This window comes from Macaca nemestrina, chromosome 6 (assembly GCF_043159975.1).
Source record: "Macaca nemestrina isolate mMacNem1 chromosome 6, mMacNem.hap1, whole genome shotgun sequence".
Classification (NCBI taxonomy): domain Eukaryota; kingdom Metazoa; phylum Chordata; class Mammalia; order Primates; family Cercopithecidae; genus Macaca; species Macaca nemestrina.
Genome location: NC_092130.1, coordinates 4276257 through 4299087, shown reverse-complemented (window position 1 = coordinate 4299087; position 22831 = coordinate 4276257). Strand labels below are relative to the sequence as shown.

Genomic DNA, 22831 nt, shown 5'->3' with positions numbered 1-22831 from the left:
GGTGTCACCCTAGGGCCTGAAATCCTGGGGACTAGCTGTCCTAGATATCCACCTAGGTCTGAATTTTGCCTGGGGTCTGATGTCCATTTGGAGTGAAGTTTTCACTTGAGTCCTCATATAAACCTGCTGCCTGGCTGTCAGCCTTGAGCCTGATGTTCACCTGGGATCCTGTGTCCACATTGGGACTGATTATTCACCCGGTGCCACGTGTGCACGTGGGGCCTGAGGGTTTACCTGGGCCTGATGCCCACCTGGGACCTTGTCTACCTGGGGCCTAGGAGTACTCCCTAGACCGGGTGCCTACCTGGGTTCTGATATCCACATCGGGCTTGGTGTTCACTTGGGGCCTGGTGTTCTTCTGGGGATGGGTGTTCACCTGCAGTCTGATATCTACTTGGGGATTGGGTATCCTCTTGGGACCTGATATTCCCCTATGACCTGGTGTACAACTGGGCCTGGGTGTCAGCCTGGCACCAGAGTTCAGTGTCCACTTGGGGCCTGGTGTTTAGCTGGAGCCTGATACCCACCTGAGGCCTGGGTGTTTAGGTGTGGCCTGTTATCTTTCTGTGGCCTGGGTGTTTATCAGGAGCCTGAGGTTCACCAGGCCACCTAGGTATCCACCTGGACCAAATGTCTCTCTGGGGCCTGATGTTCATTTGTTGTCTGGTGTTTACCAAGGGCTTGGGCATCCACCTGTTGACTGATGTTCAGCTGAGGCATAGATACTCACCTGGGGCCCGAGGGTACACCTGGGGCCTGACGTCTGCCGGAGGCCTAGTAATCCACATGGGCCTGGTGTTTACCGGAAGCCTAATACTCACCTTGGGCCTGGTGTTTGCCTGGAGCCTTGGTGTCAACCTGGGGCTGGACATCCACCAGAGGCCTATTATCCACCTGGAGACAGGATGTCCAGTTGGGTTCTCATGTCCACCTAGGATCATCCTCATGTATGGTGGATGAAATTTAGGGCCTGGTGGTAAAATTTAAAAGAGAACCTTAAAAGCTATCGAGCCAAGTGAAGCAAGCAGAGAAAGGTCATTCCATTCCAGCAATGAGAAGAATGTGAGCCCAGCGATGGAGCCATGAGCAGCTCAGTATGTGTTGGGACCTGCAAGAGGGAGGGATGTTGTGGGTGCACTGGAATACCAGACCCGGGATGGGAGGATGCTTTTCAAGCTGCCTTTCCCTTTCTCCTGGAACGTCATAGGAAGCCAGACTTATTCTTTGTAGGTCAGAGTTGAGTGTTATGTAAATCAACGTTTGCAGGAAATGAAGTGGAAACACTTTTCGTAGATAGAAGAGACAGCACTTGCAAAAATTTAGAAATGTAAGGGGACATAAATTGGAAATGATTTTGTTTTTAAAACAAGTAGTTCGTAAACTTCACTTTCTTTTTATTTATTTATTTGAGACAGTCTTGCTCGGTCGCCCAGGCTAGAATGCAGTGGCATGATCTCGGCTCACTGCAACCTCCACCTCCCAGGTTCAAGCAATTCTCCTGCCTCAGCCTCCTGGGTAGCTGGGATTACAGGCACACACCACCATGCTGGCTAATTTTTAATAGAGACATGGGGTCTTGCCATGTTGCCCCAGCTGGTCTCAAATTCCAGAGCTCAATGTGTTCCTCCCACCTTGGCCTCCCAAAGTGCTGGGATTACAACCAGGAGCCACTGCACCGGGCCAAGATGTTTCTTTTTTACCCTTATATTTGTCTGACGTCTGGGCTCTATGGGGTGTGGAAAGGGAAAGTGGTAGACATGTAATGACACAGAGGAGACTTGGACCTAAATGGTGAGACCCTGAAGTGTGGATGCTTTGGAGGAGAATATAGATCAAAGGTTGATGATCAAAGTATTTACAAATAACTATTTTCCATTCATTTATTTTTAATTTACAGTTCTGTATAAAATTGGAAGTAATATTCTTTATGTACAACTACAATAGATTTTATCCTTTTTCTAATATTTCTGCTCTAGTTACAGAACCATGAGCGATCTCTTTGATCAACTGGAATGAAAATGTTCCAGCTGCTTATAAGATTTTTTAAAGATAATTCTTTACAACAGCCTTGGGGGGTGCAGGTTGGTGTGAGAGAAGAGTAAGTTAAGGGGATGATATGAATATCAAAGAGAAACTAATGAATAAAGAAGTCCAACATCAAGATTAGTTTCAGAAGAAGTAATTTTCCACTAAAATTTTCAGATTTCCTTTTTACTTACATAGGAGTGTGGTTAATTAGGGAAGATATTTCTAACACCTGCACTTTTAGAACCATATTTATTATGCAGCATCGCAAAGCAGTCTTTCCTTCCACAACCCCCAGTCCCAGGACAAAAAATGTATGAGGGGAAGTACCTCAGCAAACCCAGTCAGAATGTGCAGCCGCTCAGTCTCGAATCTGTGTGGATTGCCCAGCGCCAGGGTCCAGGATCCGGAGAGGCGTCCGGGAGGAGAGGACTCTCAGACCGGGTAGGCTGTGCGCTCGGCGACCCCGACGTCATTCAAGGGAAGCTCCGCCATCCCGCGCCAGTGCCAGAGGTGCAGCTGCAAACTGCCCGTCCTGGCACGGGAAGCGGTGGGGCGGGTGGGGGAAGGGGCAACCCCAGACTGTCCATGCCTCTCCCGCTGCCTGACACCAGCCAGGCAGCCCCCAGGGCCAGAGCCTCAGCGCTGAAGCCAGGCCATCTGTGAAGCCAGCCCGGTGGCCGCGGAGTGCCCGTGCCAGCCCCAGATCTCCCTGCGGACGATGAGCAGGGTAGGTGCGTGGCCAGACTGGGCCCCCTCCTCAGACAAGGCGGGCTGCGCGCCTGCGATTTTCCGACTGTGGTCCCGGGGCTGACCGGGCCCGCCAGGAGAACCGGCGAGCCCAGCGGCGCCTGCCGCGGGCTGCAGCCCCACCTGTCGGCGGGCGCCGCCTGGGAGCAGCTTCCGGGAGTCGGGAGGCCCCCGCGGTGCAGGCGCGCGCCTAACGGCTTTGCGAGGCTCACTGGGTCTGAGAGGTCAGTAGGTCTGAGAGGTCGGAGGCTGCGAGTGTACTGGCCCCTCTCCTCGGGCAGGGCGGGCTGCGCGCCTGCGATTTTCCAACTGTGGTCCTGGGGCAGCCCGGGCCAGCCGGGAGAACCCGCGAGCCCAGCGGCGCCTGCCCCGGGCTGCAGCCCCACCTGTCGGCGGGCGCCGCCTGGGAGCGGCTTCCGGGAGGCGGGGGGCCCCCGCGGTGCAGGCGCGCCCCTAACGGCTTTGCGGGGCTCACTGGGTCTGAGAGGTCAGTAGGTCTGAGAGGTCGGAGGCTGCGAGTGTCGCTGCTGAAGGGTGGACCGGGCTGGATCGCGGATTCTGGGCTAGATCGCAGAGGTTGGGTCGGGGATTGGGAGTTGATTGGGGGTTTGGGGCTGGGTGTGGGGCGGGGGGTGATGAAAAGGGGACAGGGAGCTGCCGCAGCTCAGGAGCGGGTGGTTGGGGGTCTGAGAAGAACTCACCTCCTTGAAGAAGTTCTTCGGCTTCGGGAGCCGCAGGGGCCAGCGGGCCTGGGCCCCACAGACCACGTCTGCACGGGTTCGGGGCACCGAATCTGGGACGCGGAACTGCGGAGGATCCACAGGGCGCTGTCACGGGCGATGCCGCGGAGGTGGAGCGCCGCCTGGCGCGCGGGAGCGGAGACCTGGAAGCCTGGGACAGGCCGCACAGGGAGCGGGGGGCTCGGCCCAGGGTGGGAGGGGGTCCCCGGGCCCGGCTTCCCCGCAGCCCCTGGGACCGGGCCTTGGAGGGCGCAGGACGCCCTCGGAGCGGCGGTGCCAAACGGAGCCTCAGCTGCTCTGCATCCCTCATAATTCCCCGGCCGGAGCACTTGGTGGAGAATGTGAGTGATGTAACTCACAAAGCGAAGCACATACAGTGTTTTTATTTTTAACCTACACGTTTAAATCATGGTGTTATATACATTATAGGAGGTGCCTAATGAGAGAACTCATTCCCCTGTCAAAAAGTACCGTGAGTCATTTTCAGTAGCGAAAAGTTCTCAGGTAAAACTATTCGTTTTACATCCGTATCCACCTGTGTAGATCGGTTCCTTACTGAAGGTTCTTAGAGGGAAACTTAGAAGTGGGAGGTGGGTTCTGTGTTGTTGAATGGGAAGACACATTTTTTAAAAAAAATGTGAACTCTTTCTCTGTTTATCAGTTTTACATAAGACAAATGAAAATATCAAGGTTTTAACATTTTTGCATGACACCTGCTGTCTTTTACTATTGTGACAACATTTAAAACAAGTTTATAATGGAGTGAAAAATACACTTCCTCCTCTAGATAACAAAATTTGCTATTAATTTCTACAATTAATGGTTTACTAACAGCTGAAAAGACAGATAAATGCATGGAACAGAATAGGAAATGCAGAAACAATGAAATTCTGTAAGACATACATAAGGATTGATAATGTTAACAGTCATGAATAGGAAAGAATGAATTGTTAATGGAAAAAAATGCCTGCTGTTTGAAGAAAACTAGTGAAAGTTTATGTCACAAACATGAGTTCCTGATGGAGTACAGATTGAAATTTTTACATATGCAAATGAGAAAAGTACCAGAAGAGAACACACATGCTTATTTTACAGGTAAATTTTATGTTGACAAAGGCCTTCCTAAGAATGACCTCGCAAGCGGGCATTCTGAAGGTTGATTTAGCAAAGTAAAAATTAAAACTGCCTGTGTATCAGAAAAAAAATTAACAAAAGAGAACATACTTGAAAAATATTTACTGTATTATATATATTCAGATGAAAAGTATGTTTTCATTTTACAGAAATTACATTTGTATGTATCATATACATAGTACTGGTATGTATAACATATATTACAGATATGTAAATTACATATACACAGATAAAAAGTTATATATATATACATACGTATATACTCATTAGATGAAAAGTGCATCTTCATTTTTTTTTTTTTTTTTTTTTTTTGAGATGGAGTCTTGCTCTGGCACCAGGCTGGAGTCAGTGGCAACATCTCAGCTCACTGCAATCTCCATCTCCTGGGTCCAAGTGATTCTCCTGCCTCAGCCTCCCCAATAGCTGGGATTATAGGTGCGCCGCCACCACACCCGGCTAATTTTTGTATTTTTAGTAGCAATGGGGTTTCACCATGTTGGCCAGGATGGTCTCGAACTCCTGACCTCGTGATCTGCCTGCCTTGGCCTCCCAAAGTGCTGGGATTACAGGTGTGAGCCACCACACTGGGCCTGAAAAGTGCATCTTCATTTTACAGGGAATTCTCACAAATCAAATAATCAAAAACTCTAAAAGTGGGCAAAGTACTTCTTTGCAGACCTATAAGTTACTTATGTACATAGGAAGAAAATCCTTTGCATTTCTGGTGTAAGAATTTAATAGAGGAATGAAACTGTTCTCTATCCACAATATGTGTGAGGATGTTTTATACGCTGCCTAAAGTTTAAGTTGCTGATTGCTTTTTAAATACATAACATGGTGGTGAGTACTATATTTAAAAAATGTGTATGCCCGTTACCCTTCAATTCCATTTTACTGAATACCCTTGGGAAATAGAGATACATGCTCTTTGTTTTTCACAGCACTTATTTTAAAAAGAACCCCTAGAATGGATCCTATAAAGAAATTTCAGTTGCATCCATAGGATGCAATAATATGTGACCACTGAAGGTGACAATAGATACAGAAGTATGTTGATGTATGAAGATGTATTTTGTTATAGCCAGTGAGGAAAAAAGAATCCGTTTGATTATACATATACAGAAACAGACTATGGTCTTGTGTTAGCAGAAAATATGTACAAAGTATGATAAAATGTGTAATTTCTGGGCATTTGTGTTTTAAGTAAAGATTTTGTTCCTTTTTCTTAACTCTGATTGCTGCAGTGAACATATACAAAACTTCTAGTAAAAGTTGATTATTAATGGAATAATCCTTGGGAAGAGAGGAATATGAATTTTGCACAGATAAAAATATCACTTTCTATTTTTTATCATTATTATTATTTATGTGTGTTGTTGTCATCTTTGAACTTGTAGCCTCTTCAGAAGTAAAAGGGAATTTTTTATCTGTGTTTCCAGATTTTATTATGTATGTATTTTATTATGTACATATGTTTTTCTTATATATACATTCATTTCATATATACAAACAATGATAGATGAATCATTTCATTTTACTTGTATTCTTTAAAAATAAACATAACAAAATATAAATAGTTACTGTTGTGAAAATATTGCTTTATTCGAGTTTATTTAAAAATATTGAACCCCCCAACTGTATTTATCCATTCTTTCATTCCATTTATTCATCGAACATAACCTGAGTGCCTGTTACGTGGCAGACATATTCTGCTATCTCTCAGGAAATATATGTATATCTAATATATATATATATATTATATATATGACATATTCTGCTATCTCTCATCCTTAAAAACTTCATATTTACCTGTCCTGCCTGCACAAGCTGAGAAATTTCAAATGGGAATATTAGGACTTCATCTCACTGGCACTTTGTCTCCTGCCTTTCAAACAAAAGCATTTGTGAAGTTAGAAAATAGTAGAAGAAGTTTATCAGTCTTAAATACTAATACTAATCATTGGAAAGTCTGATTTGTGTATACTTTGTAAATATAAGTAGTGAATAAAATGAGCCGTACCTATTCATTTGAATCTTGAGTTTCCTTTGGCTTCAGGTTGTTTGAAAATCAAAGAATTAATTTTTTTTAAAAAATGCATGATTGTTATTTCAGTGCTCTTTCCCCATAGTCCCTTTAAGAACTAAAATGTATTTAAGGGCCAGTTACATGCCTAGAACTGCCCTAGACCTGCTGAGTGTACCGTATTCTACTTAACGTAAGGTCTCATGGATTGTGAGATGCCCGATTATTTTATATATCAGTAAGATCATTTTTAAAATGCTACCAATTATAGTTGTAACAAATCGTGAATGATAAGTGGCATTGCAATATCATAAGTGTTAGAATATGACCTACTCTTTAAGTAATCCTACAAAATAGGTATAATTGTATCATTTTACTTAATTAAATTGCTTTTGTTAAGTAGTAGTAATCATAATAATTATAATATCTGGCTGGGTGCAGTGGCTCACACCTGTAATCCCAGAACTTTGGGAGGCTGAGGTGGGAGGATCGCTTGATGCTAGGAGTTTGAGACCAGCCCAGGCAACAAAGTGAGAGTCTTACTCTACAAAACATTTTAAATTAGAAGCTGGGCATGCTGGTGCACGTCTGTAGTCCCAGCTACTCAAGAGGCTAGGGATGGAGGATCACTTGAGCCCAGGAGTTTCAGGCTACAGTGAGGCGTGATTACATCATTGCACTCCAGCCGGGGCAGAAGAGTGAGACCTAGTCTCAAAAAACCAAAAATCTAACAATTATTGAGTTGTTGCTGTAGGGACTTTTCTAAATACTTTACACAGTTTCTCATTTAAGCATCATGATGGCGTCCTATGAGATGGCTACTGTTGTCATCTTTGTTAATGAGGAAGTTGAGGCACAGAAAGGCTAAGCAATACCTGGTAAATGACAGTTTAACGTAGGACTCAAGCCCTAGTTGAACTGAATCCAAAGACTGAGCTCTTTCTATTCAAATAGGCTGCTGTTTTCATTAAGGCAGTGAACAATAAGAGCTAATACGTATTGTACTTTACTCAAGAAAAATTAAGTATTTGTTTTCAAGGCAGAGGAAAAACATGCTCTTCAGTGTTTACAATTATGTGAATTATTGTGTGTTTTGAGATATTGCACTCCAATTTCCTAAAAAGTCCTCTTACTCTCATAGAACTGCTCTACATTTGGCCTGTGCTAATGCCTGTGGGGAAGTGGTCACTCTCCTGCTGAGCAGAAAATGCCAGACTGACATTTGTGACAATCAAAACAGTACGCCTTTGATACAGGTATATAGTAGCCAACTCTTTAGCATGACATGGGTTTGATTTACACATATAGAATTAAAACAAATACATCTCATTTACATGTAACTAGTTGGTATAACCTGTGGAATCCGTATTTTGAATTCTTAGAATTTGCAATCTATTTCTTGATCTAATATGGGCAGGCTGTACATTGCCAGGAAGAGACTTGTGCCAACACTCTGCTGGAACATGGCGCCAATCCAAATCTTAAGGATATCTACGGCAACACTGCTCTCCATTATGCTGAGTGTAATGAGAGTACGTCACTGGCAGAAAAACTGCTTCCCCATGATGCAAATATTGAAGCACTGGACAAGGTATAGATTAACAACTTTCTTTTCAAAATATGTGTTTTAACCTTGACGTAGGTAAGGGTCCATTTTTTGTATTTGGAAGCTCAAGCATTCCCTGAATGCAAATGCAAATTAAGTTATTTTGAAATAACTTAATTGTCTTAAGATGTTATTTTAAATATTGATACTTTTAAAGGAGCATTAAAGGGCACGGCTTTTTAAAATGCACTTTGGAAAATATTTGTGAATTTGTTAAAGATAAAATCTTTTCAATTTTTTTTTATGCAGGGTTTTTTATTTCCTAATTAATGTAAAACAACACAGGGAAGAAAATATGCCCTGGAAATAGGCTTTATCTTAAAAAACAAAACTAAAGCAACTTACAATAAATGGACATCTTGGCCAGGTATGGTGACTCACGCCTGTAATCCCAGCACTTTGGGAGGCCAAGGCAGGTGGATCACAAGGTCGGGAGATCAAGACCATCTTGGCTAACAGAATAACACCTTTTTCTTCCCACCATTAATCATTCACTGCCATTCAGAGAGTCTTCAGAAATTTACTTACAGGTAATCTTTCAATAAGTAGAAGCTAACCCTTTCATGATTTCATGTCCCTTTGTCACCATATAGGTGATTATATGTCAACAAATGTTCATTACAAGTTGGGTTTTCTCAATTAGAATAGAAGCAAATCCTAAACTTCTTTTTTAGTTGAAGCTGTGTATTATGAACTATCTCAGTATGTCTGTTAAGTTTATAGAGCTTTAGCATAACCAGGATGTCAGTTTTAAACAATGAAATCCACGAAGTTAATAAGAAAACAGATAGGAATTATTTAATAATTTCGTTTTGGCGGTCCTGTGTACAAACTATGTATTTGGTTAACAGTCTGGGAAAATTATGTATAAATAGATTGTGAATGCATAAATGTTGGAAAAATTCTTGAAGTGGGTATTATGAGTCTTTTTAGCAATTTCTATTATATATGAGGGCCTGATTTTTTTTGTAAAACATATGATACTGGAGAAGGAAAATATTTTACATGCAAATAATTGGATTACACACAACCATTTAGTAACACATTCGTAGCGAATATAAAAGCATAAGGACTGTATTCTAAATGTGGTGCGCAGATTTGTTCGTTTTCCTCTATAAATTGAGTCAACATGTAAAATTTAGAAGACGTGTGCAGAAATCGGGACTTCAGGCTCGTCTCAAAAAATCAAATCTGGCATCCCCTGGGTTTCTATCACTGTTTGGCCTGCTGTGCAGAGGCTGCCCCTTTACAGAAGGCATATATTCTCCAACTTGCTACTGTGCCCACATCAATGCTTCCCTTTCTCAGGGAACCTTCCTTTGCCCTTGTAAGTATTTGGGTTTACAATTCCTAGGCTGTAGTATATTTTGATAAAGACTTCAAGGTTTTTAAGTCAGCGTGTATTTGTTTATAATACATGGTCTATAGATTATACAAATTCCTCAGTTATGGGGTTGAATTTTAGAATTTAGAAGTTTTTAAAACTTCTTCTTGTCGGCCGGGCGCGGTGGCTCAAGCCTGTAATCCCAGCACTTTGGGAGGCCGAGATGGGTGGATCACGAGGTCAGGAGATCGAGACCATCCTGGCTAACACGGTGAAACCCCGTCTCTACTAAGAAATACAAAAAATAGCCGGGCGAGGTGGCAGCGCCTGTAGTCCCAGCTACTCGGGAGGCTGAGGCCGGAGAATGGCGTGAACCCGGGAGGTGGAGCTTGCAGTGAGCTGAGATCCGGCCACTGCACTCCAGCCTGGGCTACAGAGCGAGACTCCGTCTCAAAAAAAAAAAAATTAAAAAAATAAAAAAAAAAACTTCTTCTTTATCTATACCACAAATAATCATCTACCGATAAGAATGTCTAGAAGCCTTTTTAGGTTGTTCCTGGTTATTGGTGGACAGTTTATGAATGTTGCAGACATTACATCTTTCTCCTCAGCAATCTTCCCTAAAAACGCAAGTGACTTATTGGCTTTTGTTATGCTAGAGATAATCGGATCCGTATGAGAGCTTTTATTGACAGGCCATTGTGTTTTTATTTCCGATTTATATTTTGCCTAAAATAAAAACTAATTTTAAATACGATTTAAATAGAAACCAATAAAAATGGGTTTAAAAAGTAGAGTTGCATTAGGGCCCCAAGATTACCATTAGAATTGACAATAGAATTTCTTACTGAGCTTTGGGTTTTTTTAAGATTTATTCTTAAGTTTTTTAAACCTCTCTTACGCAGAACATACTAAGCTTTCTAACAGTTAAGATAAAAATCTATTCTCTTGCATTAGGAAAAAAAAACCAATGGACTATTTAATAATAAAGAGAATAAGTGCGTTTGAAGCCAATCTCTCCTAATTCAGAGCTTATTTCCTTAGTGACCCATTTGGAACAGCAGTGCCTGACATTAGCACCTGGGATCCCAACACCATTGACAGAAGTGAATCAACCAAGTTTGTACCACACAGAGGAAACCTTCACCTCTATTGGGAAGCTCTGGCAACAGTATCTCTGAAACTCTTAATTCCTCAATTGTTAATGTTTGCCACAAAACTATTGTCAAATGGGGATTAGGTAAAGTTCAAGACATTTCTTGATTATTAGACATGAAATAGTTTTGTAACTTCTCAAATGCAGACGGTCATGTAGTCTTTGTCTTGGGGTACTTCTGGTAAAGCAAATATTCTTTAAAATACAGTTTAAGAAACACTGCTCTAGATATAATAATTTAGATGATTAATTTATGTAAAAAAGCTTAAAGTATTTGCTACTGTGTCTTAGGTCTTTGGGGCTATAGAGACAAAAGATACAGCCCTTGCCCTCAAGAAGCTCTTGGTTTCAGAGGGAAGCAATAAAATGATTACAATATACTATGCTAAGTGCTGTGTGAAAAGCAAGGATTCTTGGGACTGGTAAGTGTTTGAAGTGAGTTTTGGCGATGACCACAGTTAATGTGGGGAGGCAGAGGAGGGCTGTTTGCAAGGCAAAGAGTAGCGTGTGAGGAAGCACAGAGGAGTGAGAAGGACGGAACTGCTTTTCATTTACTTCCTGTCTATATTGTATGTTGAAGTTCAAAGCATCTTAGAGCAGATTTTCAGTTCAGTTGAGAAATATGTAATTTTGGCTTAGCCCAGGTGTTCTCAGCCTGTTCTTTTGGGACCCAGGCCAGGTGTTCACAGCTGTCCTCACTGGCCCAGCCCAGGGTTTCATTGCCACCCTCACTGGGCCCAGCTCAGGGGTTCACAGCTGTTGACTTTGGGCCGAGCCCAAACACTCCAAGCTGTCCTTAGAGGGCCCAGCCAAGGTGTTCACAGCTGTCCTCATTGGTAGCTAGCCCAGGTGTTAGTCCTGGTCGCCAGTGGGCCCAGACCAGTGTTCACAGACACCCTCATTGGGCCAGCCCAGGAGCTCCATGCTGACCTCACTGGGCCCTGCCTAGCTCTTCACAGCTGTCCTCACTGGGCCCAGGCCAGGTGTTCACAGCCATCCCCGTCAAGGTCAGCCCAGGGGTTCACAGCCTTCCTCGTTTGTATGAGCTCAGTTTTTTTTGTACCAACAGTTATTCATAGCCATCAATATCAAGGCAAGCCCAGGAGTTCACAGTTCCCTTCAGTGACATCAAGCCCAGGGTTAAGAGCCATTTTCATTGGCCCCAGGCCACCTGTTCATAGCTCTCTTCATTGTGTCCAGCCCAGGGCTTCCCAGCTGTCTTCATCCAGGCCTCACCAGTGTTCACAGTGGTCCCCATGTAACCCTGCCAAGGAGTTCTCTGTCATCCACATGACAGCCAGCCCAGATGTCCATAGCTGTCCTCATTGAGGGCAGGCAGTTTGTTCACACATGTGCTTATTGGTGCCAACCACCCTCTTAGAGGCCATCTCAGGTATTGACAGCCATCCACACTGGGCCCAGCCCAGGTGTCCACGCCTGTCCCCATTGTGCCTAGCCCTGTTGTTCATAGATTTCCTCACAAGACTTCTTTGAGTTGTTTCCAGCAGTTTCCATGGTCCCAGGCCAGGGCTTCACAGATGTCCTCAGTGGGGACAGCCCGTCTGTTCACTGTTGTCTTCATTAGGCCCGGTGCAGATGTTCACAGCCGTCCTCATTCGACTCAGCCAAAATGAACAGAACCGTCCTCCTGAGCGCACACCAGGTGTTTATAGCTGTCCACATTGGGGTCAGCCCAGGTGTTCACAGCCATGCATTCTGGGCCCATCCCGGTTATTCCAGGCTGTCCTCTTGGGCCCAGCCCACATGTCCACAGCCATCCTCCTTGGTCCCAGCACAGGTGTTCACAGCTATCTTCGTTGGCCCTAGGCCAGATGTTCACATTCGATCTCACTGGGCCCAGACCAGCTATGCAAAGTTTTTGCCTTGAAGTTGAGGTGTGTTGAAGTTGGGGCTCTGAGGTTGGATAGCAGTGTGCAGATGCAGGTGACTTGTGCCCCAGCACTGGGCTGCCTGGCTGTGCCCTGAGCTTGTCTGACCTTCAGTCTGTGCTGAGTTGGAACCTACTCTAGAGGTTTCCAGATCTCTTCTTTTCACCCTCCACCCCACCAGACCCTCAGGCCTTTTCTGTGCTCACTTCCCAAGCTCCCCTTGGACTCTGCTCCAGAGTACAAGTCAGCCCCACCTGGGACCTTGACTGCCACTTCACCCCCATTGATCTTCTGAGCCTGTGGTGACGATATGTCCAGACCCCTTTCTGCCCCAGAGCTGCAGTGGGTCTCAGAGGAGCCCAGCTGTACCCCATAGTCTACCCTGGGGAGCTGGAGACACATCTGATACTGTCACTGCAGGGGGTGCCCCATGTGGCAGCTGCTCTGCCGGGGCTGCCTGACCCATCCCCAGCTGTAACTCCCATGTCACTGGTATGCACAGGCACTCAGCTCTTTGACTTTGTCACATCCACGTTCTTGTTTGGTGGCACCAGGTCCTGGCAGGGCTGAGGGAAGAACCCTTTGAAACTCAGTTATCTGTGTCCAGCAAGGATAGGTGTGAGGCCTCGTGCATCCAGCATCAGGGAAACCTCGTCAGGTGTTCCTCCCAAGTAGGTGCCCATTGCAGTGCCTGCCCCTGCTGGTGGGCACTGCCTGAGCTAAATCCCTGTCTCACCTTCCCGGACCTTCACCTGGTTTCAGGGCTCCTCAGCCACCCGCATGCCACTGAAACGTCAAAGAGCTTGTGAGGAAGCTTCTGGAGCACCTGCCTTCTAGAGGAGGCTGAGGGCAGCTGTGGACGGTTATTTATGGGGATGTTTTTGACCTGGGCCGCAAGCAGGTGGGTAAGTGGCACAGGGATGGCAGCTCAAGGTGCCCTGGCTTCTCTGCATGCCTGTCAGTGAGTGGAGGAGCCCAGGCCTGCCACCAGGTTCCGTCCTAGCTTATTCTCTATCCTCAGGGAATAATTCTCTGTGTCCTCAGGTGGGGTACCTACCCTGTCTCTGCCTCAGTTTCTTCCTCTGTGAGACAGGGATCCTAACAGGCCCTACCTCTGACAGTGGTTTTGATGAAGTACGCGATGTGGGTGAAGCACCTGGAGCAGCCCACTCTCGAAGAACGCACCACAGACTCTCAAGGTTCATGTTGAAAGGGGGCTGGGGCAGGGCAAAAGTGGGCAGGCCATTTCAGCTCCAGGCACCTGGGCTGACAGATTGGGTTAAATTAGCATGTGCCTTGCTGAGTGCACAGGGGACAGTTGTCCAGGCAAGAGGCACCAGGGTCAAAGCTGTGATGCCTTGGCCTCGTCACCCTAGGTTAGGGCCAGTGCATGATGTAGTCAGCCAGGGGAGGGCTCTGGAGCCCTGCAGCCGAGGGGGCCTGGTGACCCTCTCAAGGTTATTCACCAGCCACTAGGGTGGCCTGCGCTTTTCTAGCCAGGCCTCACTCTAGGGAAAAAAAAAAAAAATTGATTGTAACCTTGTTGGCAGTTTCCTTTGCATAGAAGTGGGAAGTCGCTGCTAGCGAGGCTGGTGATGAACTCTGCAAAAGCTGGGAAATCTGGTTTGAGCAGGAGCGCCCATTATCTTGGCCAAGCTGCTGCAGCTGGGCTGGCGGGTGTGGAAGTGTGGGTGGTGGTCGTGGTGCTGTTTGGGGCCCAGGCCCCTCAGAGCAGAAGACTGGGCCTGTGTGCAGAAGGCAGCCTTGGGGTGCTGGCTCCCCTAGTGCCCAGTTGCTGATGAAACCTCAGCCATGCCCTGACCCCTTCCCACCCATGGCAGAGGGCTGTGTGTCTTCTAAGGGTATCAGGAGGCTCAGGTCCTGGTCATGGTTTCACCATGAGTGTGAGAGGCAAATTCGGGGCCTCCATGTCTTGGCACGGAATGAGGAGAGGGATGTCTGTGTTGTGCAGTGGGTGGCTAAGGCAGAGTCTTGAAGGAAGAAGCCTCCAGAAGAAAGGACGATGCAGAGATGGTGGCACCTTCAGGGCTAGGGCCAGCTCCCATCTCTGCTCCTCCTCCCGCTGCTCCTCCAGGTCACCCCTCTCCCAGCTGGGGGCCCAGGAGGAGAGGAGTCTGCAGGGGCCCTGCACCCCACCCTGGGTCCCCTGCTCTACATTTCGGGAAGAAGGAATTGAAGTCTGGGACTCAGGCTGCACTGCCATGATAGTGACAGTTGTCCTTATTGGACACCAGGGAGGTAGCCTTTGGCATTTATTGAGTGCCCAGTGTATGCACTAGGCTGTCCATGCATCTCCAGAGACCAGTGTTTTCTTGATGGTCTGACAGAGGTTTAAACTAAGGGCACTAGGAATGGGACAGGCTGTCGGATTTTCCAGATGGAGGGACTGACTTGTAAGTGAGTGCAGCTGGGCTGTGGGGCCATGAACTGAGGCAGTTGGCTCCCAAAATGAGGCTCCTGTGGACCACTCAGTCCAGCCTGCTCCAGGCCTTTCCTCCTCACCCGCTCAGTGCCGGGCATTGGGCCATGACGGGCTGGGCGATCTGATGCCTTGTTATACGCCTTCCTTTTATGTTTAGATGCAGCCGCCCAGCATGCCTGCTGCAGTAGAGATCGTACGACTGACAGAACGGAAGCTTTGTGACACCGAGGTACCAAATTACAAACAGCACCTAAGGCCATGCCAGGCAAGGGTTGAGTCACACACGCCTCGACTTAAAGAATAAACTGTTCTGATTGCCACAGGGCTTTCTTTTTCTCCAGCAGCTAAATAAGCACCATTAAAACCATGGTAACTCAGCACCAGACACTGACTGACTGGCCCCCAAACCCTGTTCTAGCAGCCGTAACTACAGCTCTGATGGGACAAGAGACTGTTTTTAGTAACTTTCTTGTATTAAGAGCCCACCCACCATGGACTGATTCTGGCCGGTTTACAGAGGCTGTGCACTTGCGTGCCTTTGTGTCCTGAAAAGACCTTTTGAGGTAAAGAGCCTAATTGTAACACATTTTGTAATTACATTTTGTAATACATATTGTCTTCACCCCAAAGTGAACATGGGTCGTGTGTTACACGCATGTTTGGTCTGTACACATGCATCAGGACCACTGTCATGAATATTCCTGGCTCCTCCTGTAACCTGTTGAAAGTTTCTATTTAGCCAGCTTGTCCAGAGTAAAGCTCCTGCCCCAACTCTTCCTCCTTCCACGTGCCAGGCTCTTACCTCGGTGGGAGGCACACTTCCCAGCCTGCGGGATGGCCACTTTGTGGGCTGTGTGCAACCTTTTATAAGAAATAAAGTCTCTTTGCTGAGCAGACGCTCTTTAGTTTAATTAGGTCCAATACCAAGCCTCAGCAACACGCGGTTTCCCCATGTAACAAGCCTGCACATGTACCCCTGAATCTAAAGTGGAGAAAAAAAGTCTCTCCATTTCCAAATGCATAAATCTTGTGAACAGAGTGAATGAAATGGTTTCTTCGTAGAGCAACATAGCAGGTCTACATTACCTTTTGTTACCTGTTACCCTGTAATGCGCTTTGGTTAGTTTCCCTGAATGTTTGTATTTACTTGTCAATCAACTCACAGTGGCTGATGCATAAGTGAAACCCACACTTAACTTACTCTTGGCTGATGCCATAGAGTGACAGGCCGTTTCTCACATATCTGAGAGGTATCTCTGTACTGGAGATTTTTAAGCTGGAATATGCACGTGGCTTTTAAAACATGTTTGCAGTTTCTTTGCTATCCTCCTTTTGAGAGGTGGCATCTCTGCCCACCCTCACTGGTTAATCAGACTTGACACTAGTGCTTGCTTTTCACTGGCAGATGATGTGGAAGTGATGTTGTGTAACTTCCACAATTATGTTAGAAACGCCATGAGTGTCTGCCTGCTTCACTCAGGATACTCACCAGTGAAGCCCGTGGCCACCAATTCAAAGCTCTGAGTGTCCTGAGACTGCCTGCTGCTTGGAAGCCCAGGGAAGTCCTGTGTGTTCTCCAGCCAAGCCCAAGTTCCTCTGCAGACCTATGCATGACGGCACATCCAGATGATTCCAGCCCCCTGCTGTGAATTTAATCCCACTCCATAAGACTTCTCTGCAGTCCCCAGACATCAACAAGCACCAGTAAGCTCTCTGTTCTGTGTCCTGCCTGAATTCTTGTCCCTGTGAAGCATTAGCAAATTGAAATGTTTGCTTTCTACCAGCATTAGGAGGAATTAGTTCTTTTTATTAAAAAGAAATCACAGTAGAGACATCAGGAATAGCACACTTGCAGGCCGTTCACAAGGCACAGAAGAATGCACACTGACATCTGGACTTGTCTTTTCCTCTTCTGCGGCCTGCCAGCTTCTGCCTCTGGAAGTAACAACTGTTAAATTTCTGCACATCTTTCCAGATTTATTAATTGAACAATCATATAGCACTGACACCATGACAAAGCTTTGTAAAATGGCTTTGGCTACCAGGGTAAAAGACTCATTTATTTTCATTTACTGTGAACACTTAGGTGGCACCAGGAAGGAAAGCCTTATGCTCATTCCTTTTTTTTCTTTGTAACATATTATGTTTTTTAAAATGTCTTTTCCGGAGGCTGGGCGCAGTGGCTCACACCTGTAATTCCAACACTTTGGGAGGCCGAGGTGGGTGGATCATGAGGTCGGGAGATCGAGACCATCCTGGCTAACACGGTGAAACCCCGTCTCTACTAAAAATACAAAAAATTAGCCGAGCATGGTGGCGGGCGCCTGTAGTCCCAGCTACTCAGGAGGCTGAGGCAGGAGAATGGCGTGAACCCGAGAGGCAGAGCTTGCAGTGAGCCAAGATCGTGCCAATGCACTCCAGCCTGGGCAGAGATATAAATCTGTGGTCTAGTATTTTTAAATTACGTTTTCTCTCTCTCTCTCTCTCTCTCATATGTGTGTATATTTATATGTACACACCTGCACAATTTTCTATTCAGTTGTTGAGAATTAAAATTCTCCATTTATACAGGTAATATGTATTCCTTTCCGAATACCTTCAATTCCTTCCCAAACACCCCTTCAATTAGATAATCCCTGAAAAAAAAATTGCAACATCTATATTAATGCAGTTTTTATACCTCATCAATGACCCATTTGATGTAATAGTTCTTAAAACATGTGATGAATCAACAGTGATGGAAATTTGTACTGAATCATTTCATATCTTTTTTATTACTATGAATTATATTCTTAGAGATTGGCTTTAAAATTGAACTTACACTAATGCATTTTAAATTTAATTTGGAACTAGTTTAGAATTGTTGAAGCTAGGACTCTCTGGTGACTTGGGAATAGTAGAATTGGGTGGGGATGGCATTTTACATCCAGCCTGGAATCTCCCTTTATTCTCAATGTATTAGCTTTTCTTATCTTTACTCTGAAATTTTCACTATCAAATATAGTGGAGAGGCAGATCTTTTTCCTCCTTTAATGTTTGTTTCATAAATACAGAATAATACTGTGTGTCTGGGATTCAGTTTTTGAAATGAAACATGGAGTCTAAGTGACCCCTTGTCAATGTGACCATGGACTGGTCTAGATCACAGCTATTGTGACACGTGCGCTTGCGAAAATTCTACTGTGACCTGTCGCTGAGGTGACCTGATGATATAGGTCTTGCCTTTCATTTTAGCTGCCATTCTGGCAACTAAGCGTTGGCAGGAAACGCAGCTTAGTTGTGTCCGAGGACTCACGATGGGAAACGTTTGTAGTTGCTGCCTCAATGGTATGTATGTTCATTTCTATCTTCTGACTGCAGTTTCTTCAGGTGGGCCAGTTTTCCTGTATGTTAAATGTCATTCTGATTTTTTTTTATTTCCCCAACTCCCATTTGTCTACAGATTTATAAATATGTTTTAGAGTTTTATTACTCAATTTGTATTTTTTATTCTTCTATCAAGATTTTTGCCTCAAATATTTTCCTCTAGAAAAATACAGTTTCCAATGCCATTTTTTTTTTTTTTTTTTTTGACAGAGTCTTGCTCTGTTGCCTAGGCTGGAGTGCAGTGGCATGATCTCAGCTCACAGCAACCTCCACCTCCCGGGTTTAAGCAATTCTCCTGCTTCAGTCTCCAGAGTAGCTGGGATTACAGGCATCCGCCACCACGCCTGGCTAATTTTTGTATTTTTAGTACAGACAGAGTTTCACCATGTTGGCAAGTTAGGTCTCGAACTTCTGACCTCCTGATCCACCTGCCTTGGCCTTCCAAAGTGATGGGATTACAGGCATGAGCCACAGCACCTGCCCCCCGGCTTTTTCCCCCCCGGCAGAGTCTTGTTCTGTCACCCAGGCTGGAGTGCAGTAGCATGATCTCAGCTCTCTGCAACCTCTGCATCCCAGGTTCAAGTGATTCTCCTGCCTCAGCCTCCCAAGTAGGTGGGACTACGGGCGCCTGCCACCATGCCTGGCTAATTTTTGTATTTTTAGTAGAGACGGGGTTTCGCCATATTGACCAGGCTGGTCTTGAACTCCTGACCTTGTGATCTGCCCACCTTGGCTTCCCAAAGTGCTGGGATTACAGGTGTGAGCCACTGCGCCTGGCCTTTTTTTTTTTTTTTTTTTTTTTAAACACTATTTCATAGACTAGATACAGAAGAAACCACTGAAAACCCAACTGGAGTGCCACATTTTCAGTTCATTCCCATTAATTGCTTGTTCAGGACGGTTCAGTTGAAGGGAATTTTATTCTTGGCACAGCCATCGAGTGGTAGTTAGTCTGGAATGTCCTAAGTTCCGAACTACCCTGGGGGCCAAGCAGAACGTGGTCCTTTGGTGTGGTCAGTTGGTCATGGAGGGCTGCTCACTGCCAGAGAGCTGACAGTACGGGTGCTGGGTAGGATGACCAGACATTTGCATTTGTTCCTCAGAGAGGCTTCGTTTGCAGGAAAGTGCCATATTTTAGCCCAGGAGTTAAAACCTAGAGACAGGAGTTATGTTTTGTTTAATGATTTGAGCTTTTTTCTGGACTCAGCACCTCTTCCAATACCTCGACCTTCCTGAAGAGCCCTTGGTACAGGAGGATTGAGAAAGGGAGTGGAATGAGCTCCAGGTTCAGGGTCCAGGCCATGATTTAGAGGCCTCAGGTGTTCAGGGATCTCTGTCCCCGGAAAATCAACCAAATTCTTGTCCCAGATCTATCATTGGTCAGTGCTGTGAATCTGGGCAGGCCGCTCAAATCTCTTCATTTCACTTCCCTGAACCGTCAACTCTGAGTGGCAGCCCCTGCTCTGCTCATCTCTCTGGACTGATGTGGGCACCACGGGAAATTCGGACAGAAATTTTCATGAGTTCTAAAGCATGGGACCCATGTCAAGAATGAAGAGAATGTTACCCTCCACTGCCCTGGAGTCCCCAATTCCTTCTCTATTAACCACTACCAAGGGCCTGGGTTCTTCTTCCAGACACGAAACAATTGAACACTTTATGGCACTTAGGAAGCACCCGTCTTAAGGCTTTAAGTGGTCTGTTTAACTATTTTTACTCTTTTAACATAACGTAGGCCATTGTCAACATTTCCACATTCAGACTAGGGATCGGAGGCCCAGAGGGGTCTATAGAACTTCCTCAGGTTCTAGCAGCTTCTCAAAAGTCCTTGAGCTCAGATCCTACGCACCAGACCCTACGCTCTTGGTCACTCCAATCTACTACCTTTCTGTAATGTCTCATCTCAATACAGGCATTTGCCTGCACAGTTGTAAGTGCAACCCACAGTGTAAGTCCTTTCTGAAGCCAAACTCGGATTCAGGGGGCTTTGCTCTGCGGATGACGAACAATGGGATCAAACATGTAAGCTGTGAATAAATAATGACTCATTTCTCTGATCTTCTGCAGCAAGATATCAACAGCTGTCTTTATTTTAATTCATTTTCCAGCGTGTTCCATCCAGGATGAAGTAGTGGATCCTGAGGTGCCCAGGAAATCCCCCGTCAGACACCACCACAGGCATAAGAAGCGAATTCTCCATCACTGGCATCACGACCGTGTACACCCTAGAGTTGCATCAACGGAAGGTATCGTGGAAATTCAGTTGTTCAGTTCATTCATGATATGATTTCTAGATTCTTCAGTGTCTCATATTTCAGACAATTGTAAAATTGTGATACTATATTCTTTATTCCACATGTGCATATTTAAATGTGTTAAGTCAATCATTAGTGCTACAACTACAGGAGTAAAGGTGTATTTCCATTCCAGGTTTGGGTTTATTTTTAATAGGAAATAACATCTCAGTGCAAATTGTAGACATTTTGCTGATTGTTAAAATATTAACTAAAAAGGATCTTTTTCTGAGACAGTATTGCCAGGTTTGTAAAGTGATGGACATCACTTCAAACTGTTTGGAAGTAACCTAAAAATGGAGGAAGTGGTATCAAAAATTTCTATATACCCACCTTCCTCAGTTTTGTTTTGTTTTTGTGATCCCATCTTACATGAGTGTGGTAACGCTTGTAACAATGACTGAGCCAATTGTGACACATTCTTATGCACAGAAGTCCAGGGTGAGCATCAATGGCTAAGCCAATAGTGATAGATTCTTATGAACAGAAGTCCAGGGTTAGCATCAGTGACTGAGCCAATAGTGATACATTCTTGTTAAGAGAAGTCCAGGGTTAGCATCAATGACTGAGCCAATAGTGACAGATTCTTATGGACAGAAGTCCAGGGTTAGCATCAGTGACTGATACAATAGTGACACATTCTTGTTAACAGAAGTCCAGGGTTAGCATCAGTGACTGATACAATAGTGACACATTCTTGTTAACAGAAGTCCAGGGTTAGCATCAATGACTGAGCCGATAGTGATAGATTCTTATGAACAGAAGTCTAGGGTTAACATCAATGGCTGAGCCAATAGAGACACATTCTTATGAACAGAAGTCTAGGGTTAGCATCAATGACTGAGCCAATAGTAACACATTCTATGAGCAGAAGTCTAGGGTTAGCATCAATGACTGAGCCAATAGTGATAGATTCTTATGAACAGAAGTCCAGGGTTAGCATCAATGGCTGAGCCAATAGTGATAGATTCTTATGAACAGAAGTCCAGGGTTAGCATCAATGGCTGAGCCAATAGTGATAGATTCTTATGAACAGAAGTCTAGGGTTAGCATCAAAGGCTGAGCCAATAGTGATAGATTCTTATCAACAGAAGCCCAGGGTTAGCATCAGTGACTGAGCCAATAGTGATAGATTCTTATGAACAGAAGTCAAGGGTTAGCATCAGTGATTGAGCCAATAGTGACACATTCTTGTTAACAGAAGTCTAGGGTTAGCATCAATGACTGATTCAATAGTGATAAATTCTTATGAACAGAAGTCTAGGGTTAGCATCAATGGCTGAGCCAATAGTAACACATTCTTATGAACAGAAGTCCAGGGTTAGCATCAATGACTGAGCCAATAGTGATAGATTCTTATGAACAGACGTCTAGGGTTAGCATCAATGGCTGAGCCAATAGTGACACATTCTTATGAACAGAAGTCCAGGGTTAGCATCAATGACTGAGCCAATAGTGATATGTTCTTATGATCAGAAGTCCGGGGTTAGCATCAATGACTGAGCCAATAGTGATAGATTCTTATGAACAGAAGTCCAGGGTTAGCATCAATGGCTGAGCCAATAGTGATAGATTCTTATGAACAGAAGTCCAGGGTTAGCATCAGTGACTGAGCCAATAGTGATACATTCTTGTTAAGAGAAGTCCAGGGTTAGCATCAATGACTGAGCCAATAGTGACAGATTCTTATGGACAGAAGTCCAGGGTTAGCATCAGTGACTGATACAATAGTGATAATGTTCTTATGATCAGAAGTCTGGGGTTGGCATCAATGACTGAGCCAATAGTGATATGTTCTTATGAACAGATGTCTGGGGTTAGCATCAATGACTGAGCCAATACTGACACACATTCTTATGAACAGAAGTCCAGGGTTAGCATAAGGTTCACTCTGTGTTGTCCAGTCTATGGATTTTGACAAACTCACATTGTCGTTTGTCACCCTGATGGAATAATTTCACACCCTAAACATGACCTGAGCTGCACATACTACTTCCTTTCTTCTTTTCTGAGGATTCCTGACAACCATAGATGATTTTACTGCCTCTATAGGTTTCCTTTTCCAGAATTTTATAGAGTTG

At 45.0% G+C, this 22831-nt stretch overlaps 1 protein-coding gene and 1 pseudogene across 21 annotated transcripts in view; one reads left to right on the top strand and one right to left on the bottom strand.

The window, feature by feature from the left end:
- Positions 1 to 2381: 2381 nt before the first annotated feature.
- The window catches only part of LOC105480927 (protein FAM153B), a 73232-nt pseudogene continuing 52782 nt past the window's right edge, over positions 2382 to 22831 (top strand). For 7 of the 20 annotated variants that reach the window (XR_011624423.1, XR_011624419.1, XR_011624421.1 and 4 more), the window contains exons 1-2: positions 17611 to 18417; positions 20565 to 20702. The product of XR_011624423.1 is annotated as a protein FAM153B, transcript variant X6 (transcript). The other 13 variants (XR_011624433.1, XR_011624429.1, XR_011624430.1 and 10 more) reach the window with 13 other exon arrangements.
- LOC112426500 (cuticle collagen 2C-like) lies at positions 2984 to 11755 on the bottom strand. The gene is made up of 3 exons (XM_024792587.2): positions 11694 to 11755; positions 3477 to 3908; positions 2984 to 3338 (listed from the first exon to the last, which is right to left on the bottom strand). Exons 1-3 carry the CDS (start codon positions 11753 to 11755, stop codon positions 2984 to 2986), a joined length of 849 nt encoding a protein of 282 aa, XP_024648355.2.

Coding starts and splice junctions, on each gene's coding strand:
- LOC112426500 (XM_024792587.2), bottom strand. CDS start 11,755: ATGGCTGTGAACACCTGGCCTGGGCCCAGTGAGGACAGCTGTGAAGAG. Junction 3,909..11,693: donor GAAGAGCTAGGCAGGGCCCA/GTGAGGTCAGCA, acceptor TTAAACGTGTAG/GTTAAAAATAAAAACACTGT. Junction 3,339..3,476: donor CGAAGAACTTCTTCAAGGAG/GTGAGTTCTTCT, acceptor TCTGCGATCTAG/CCCAGAATCCGCGATCCAGC.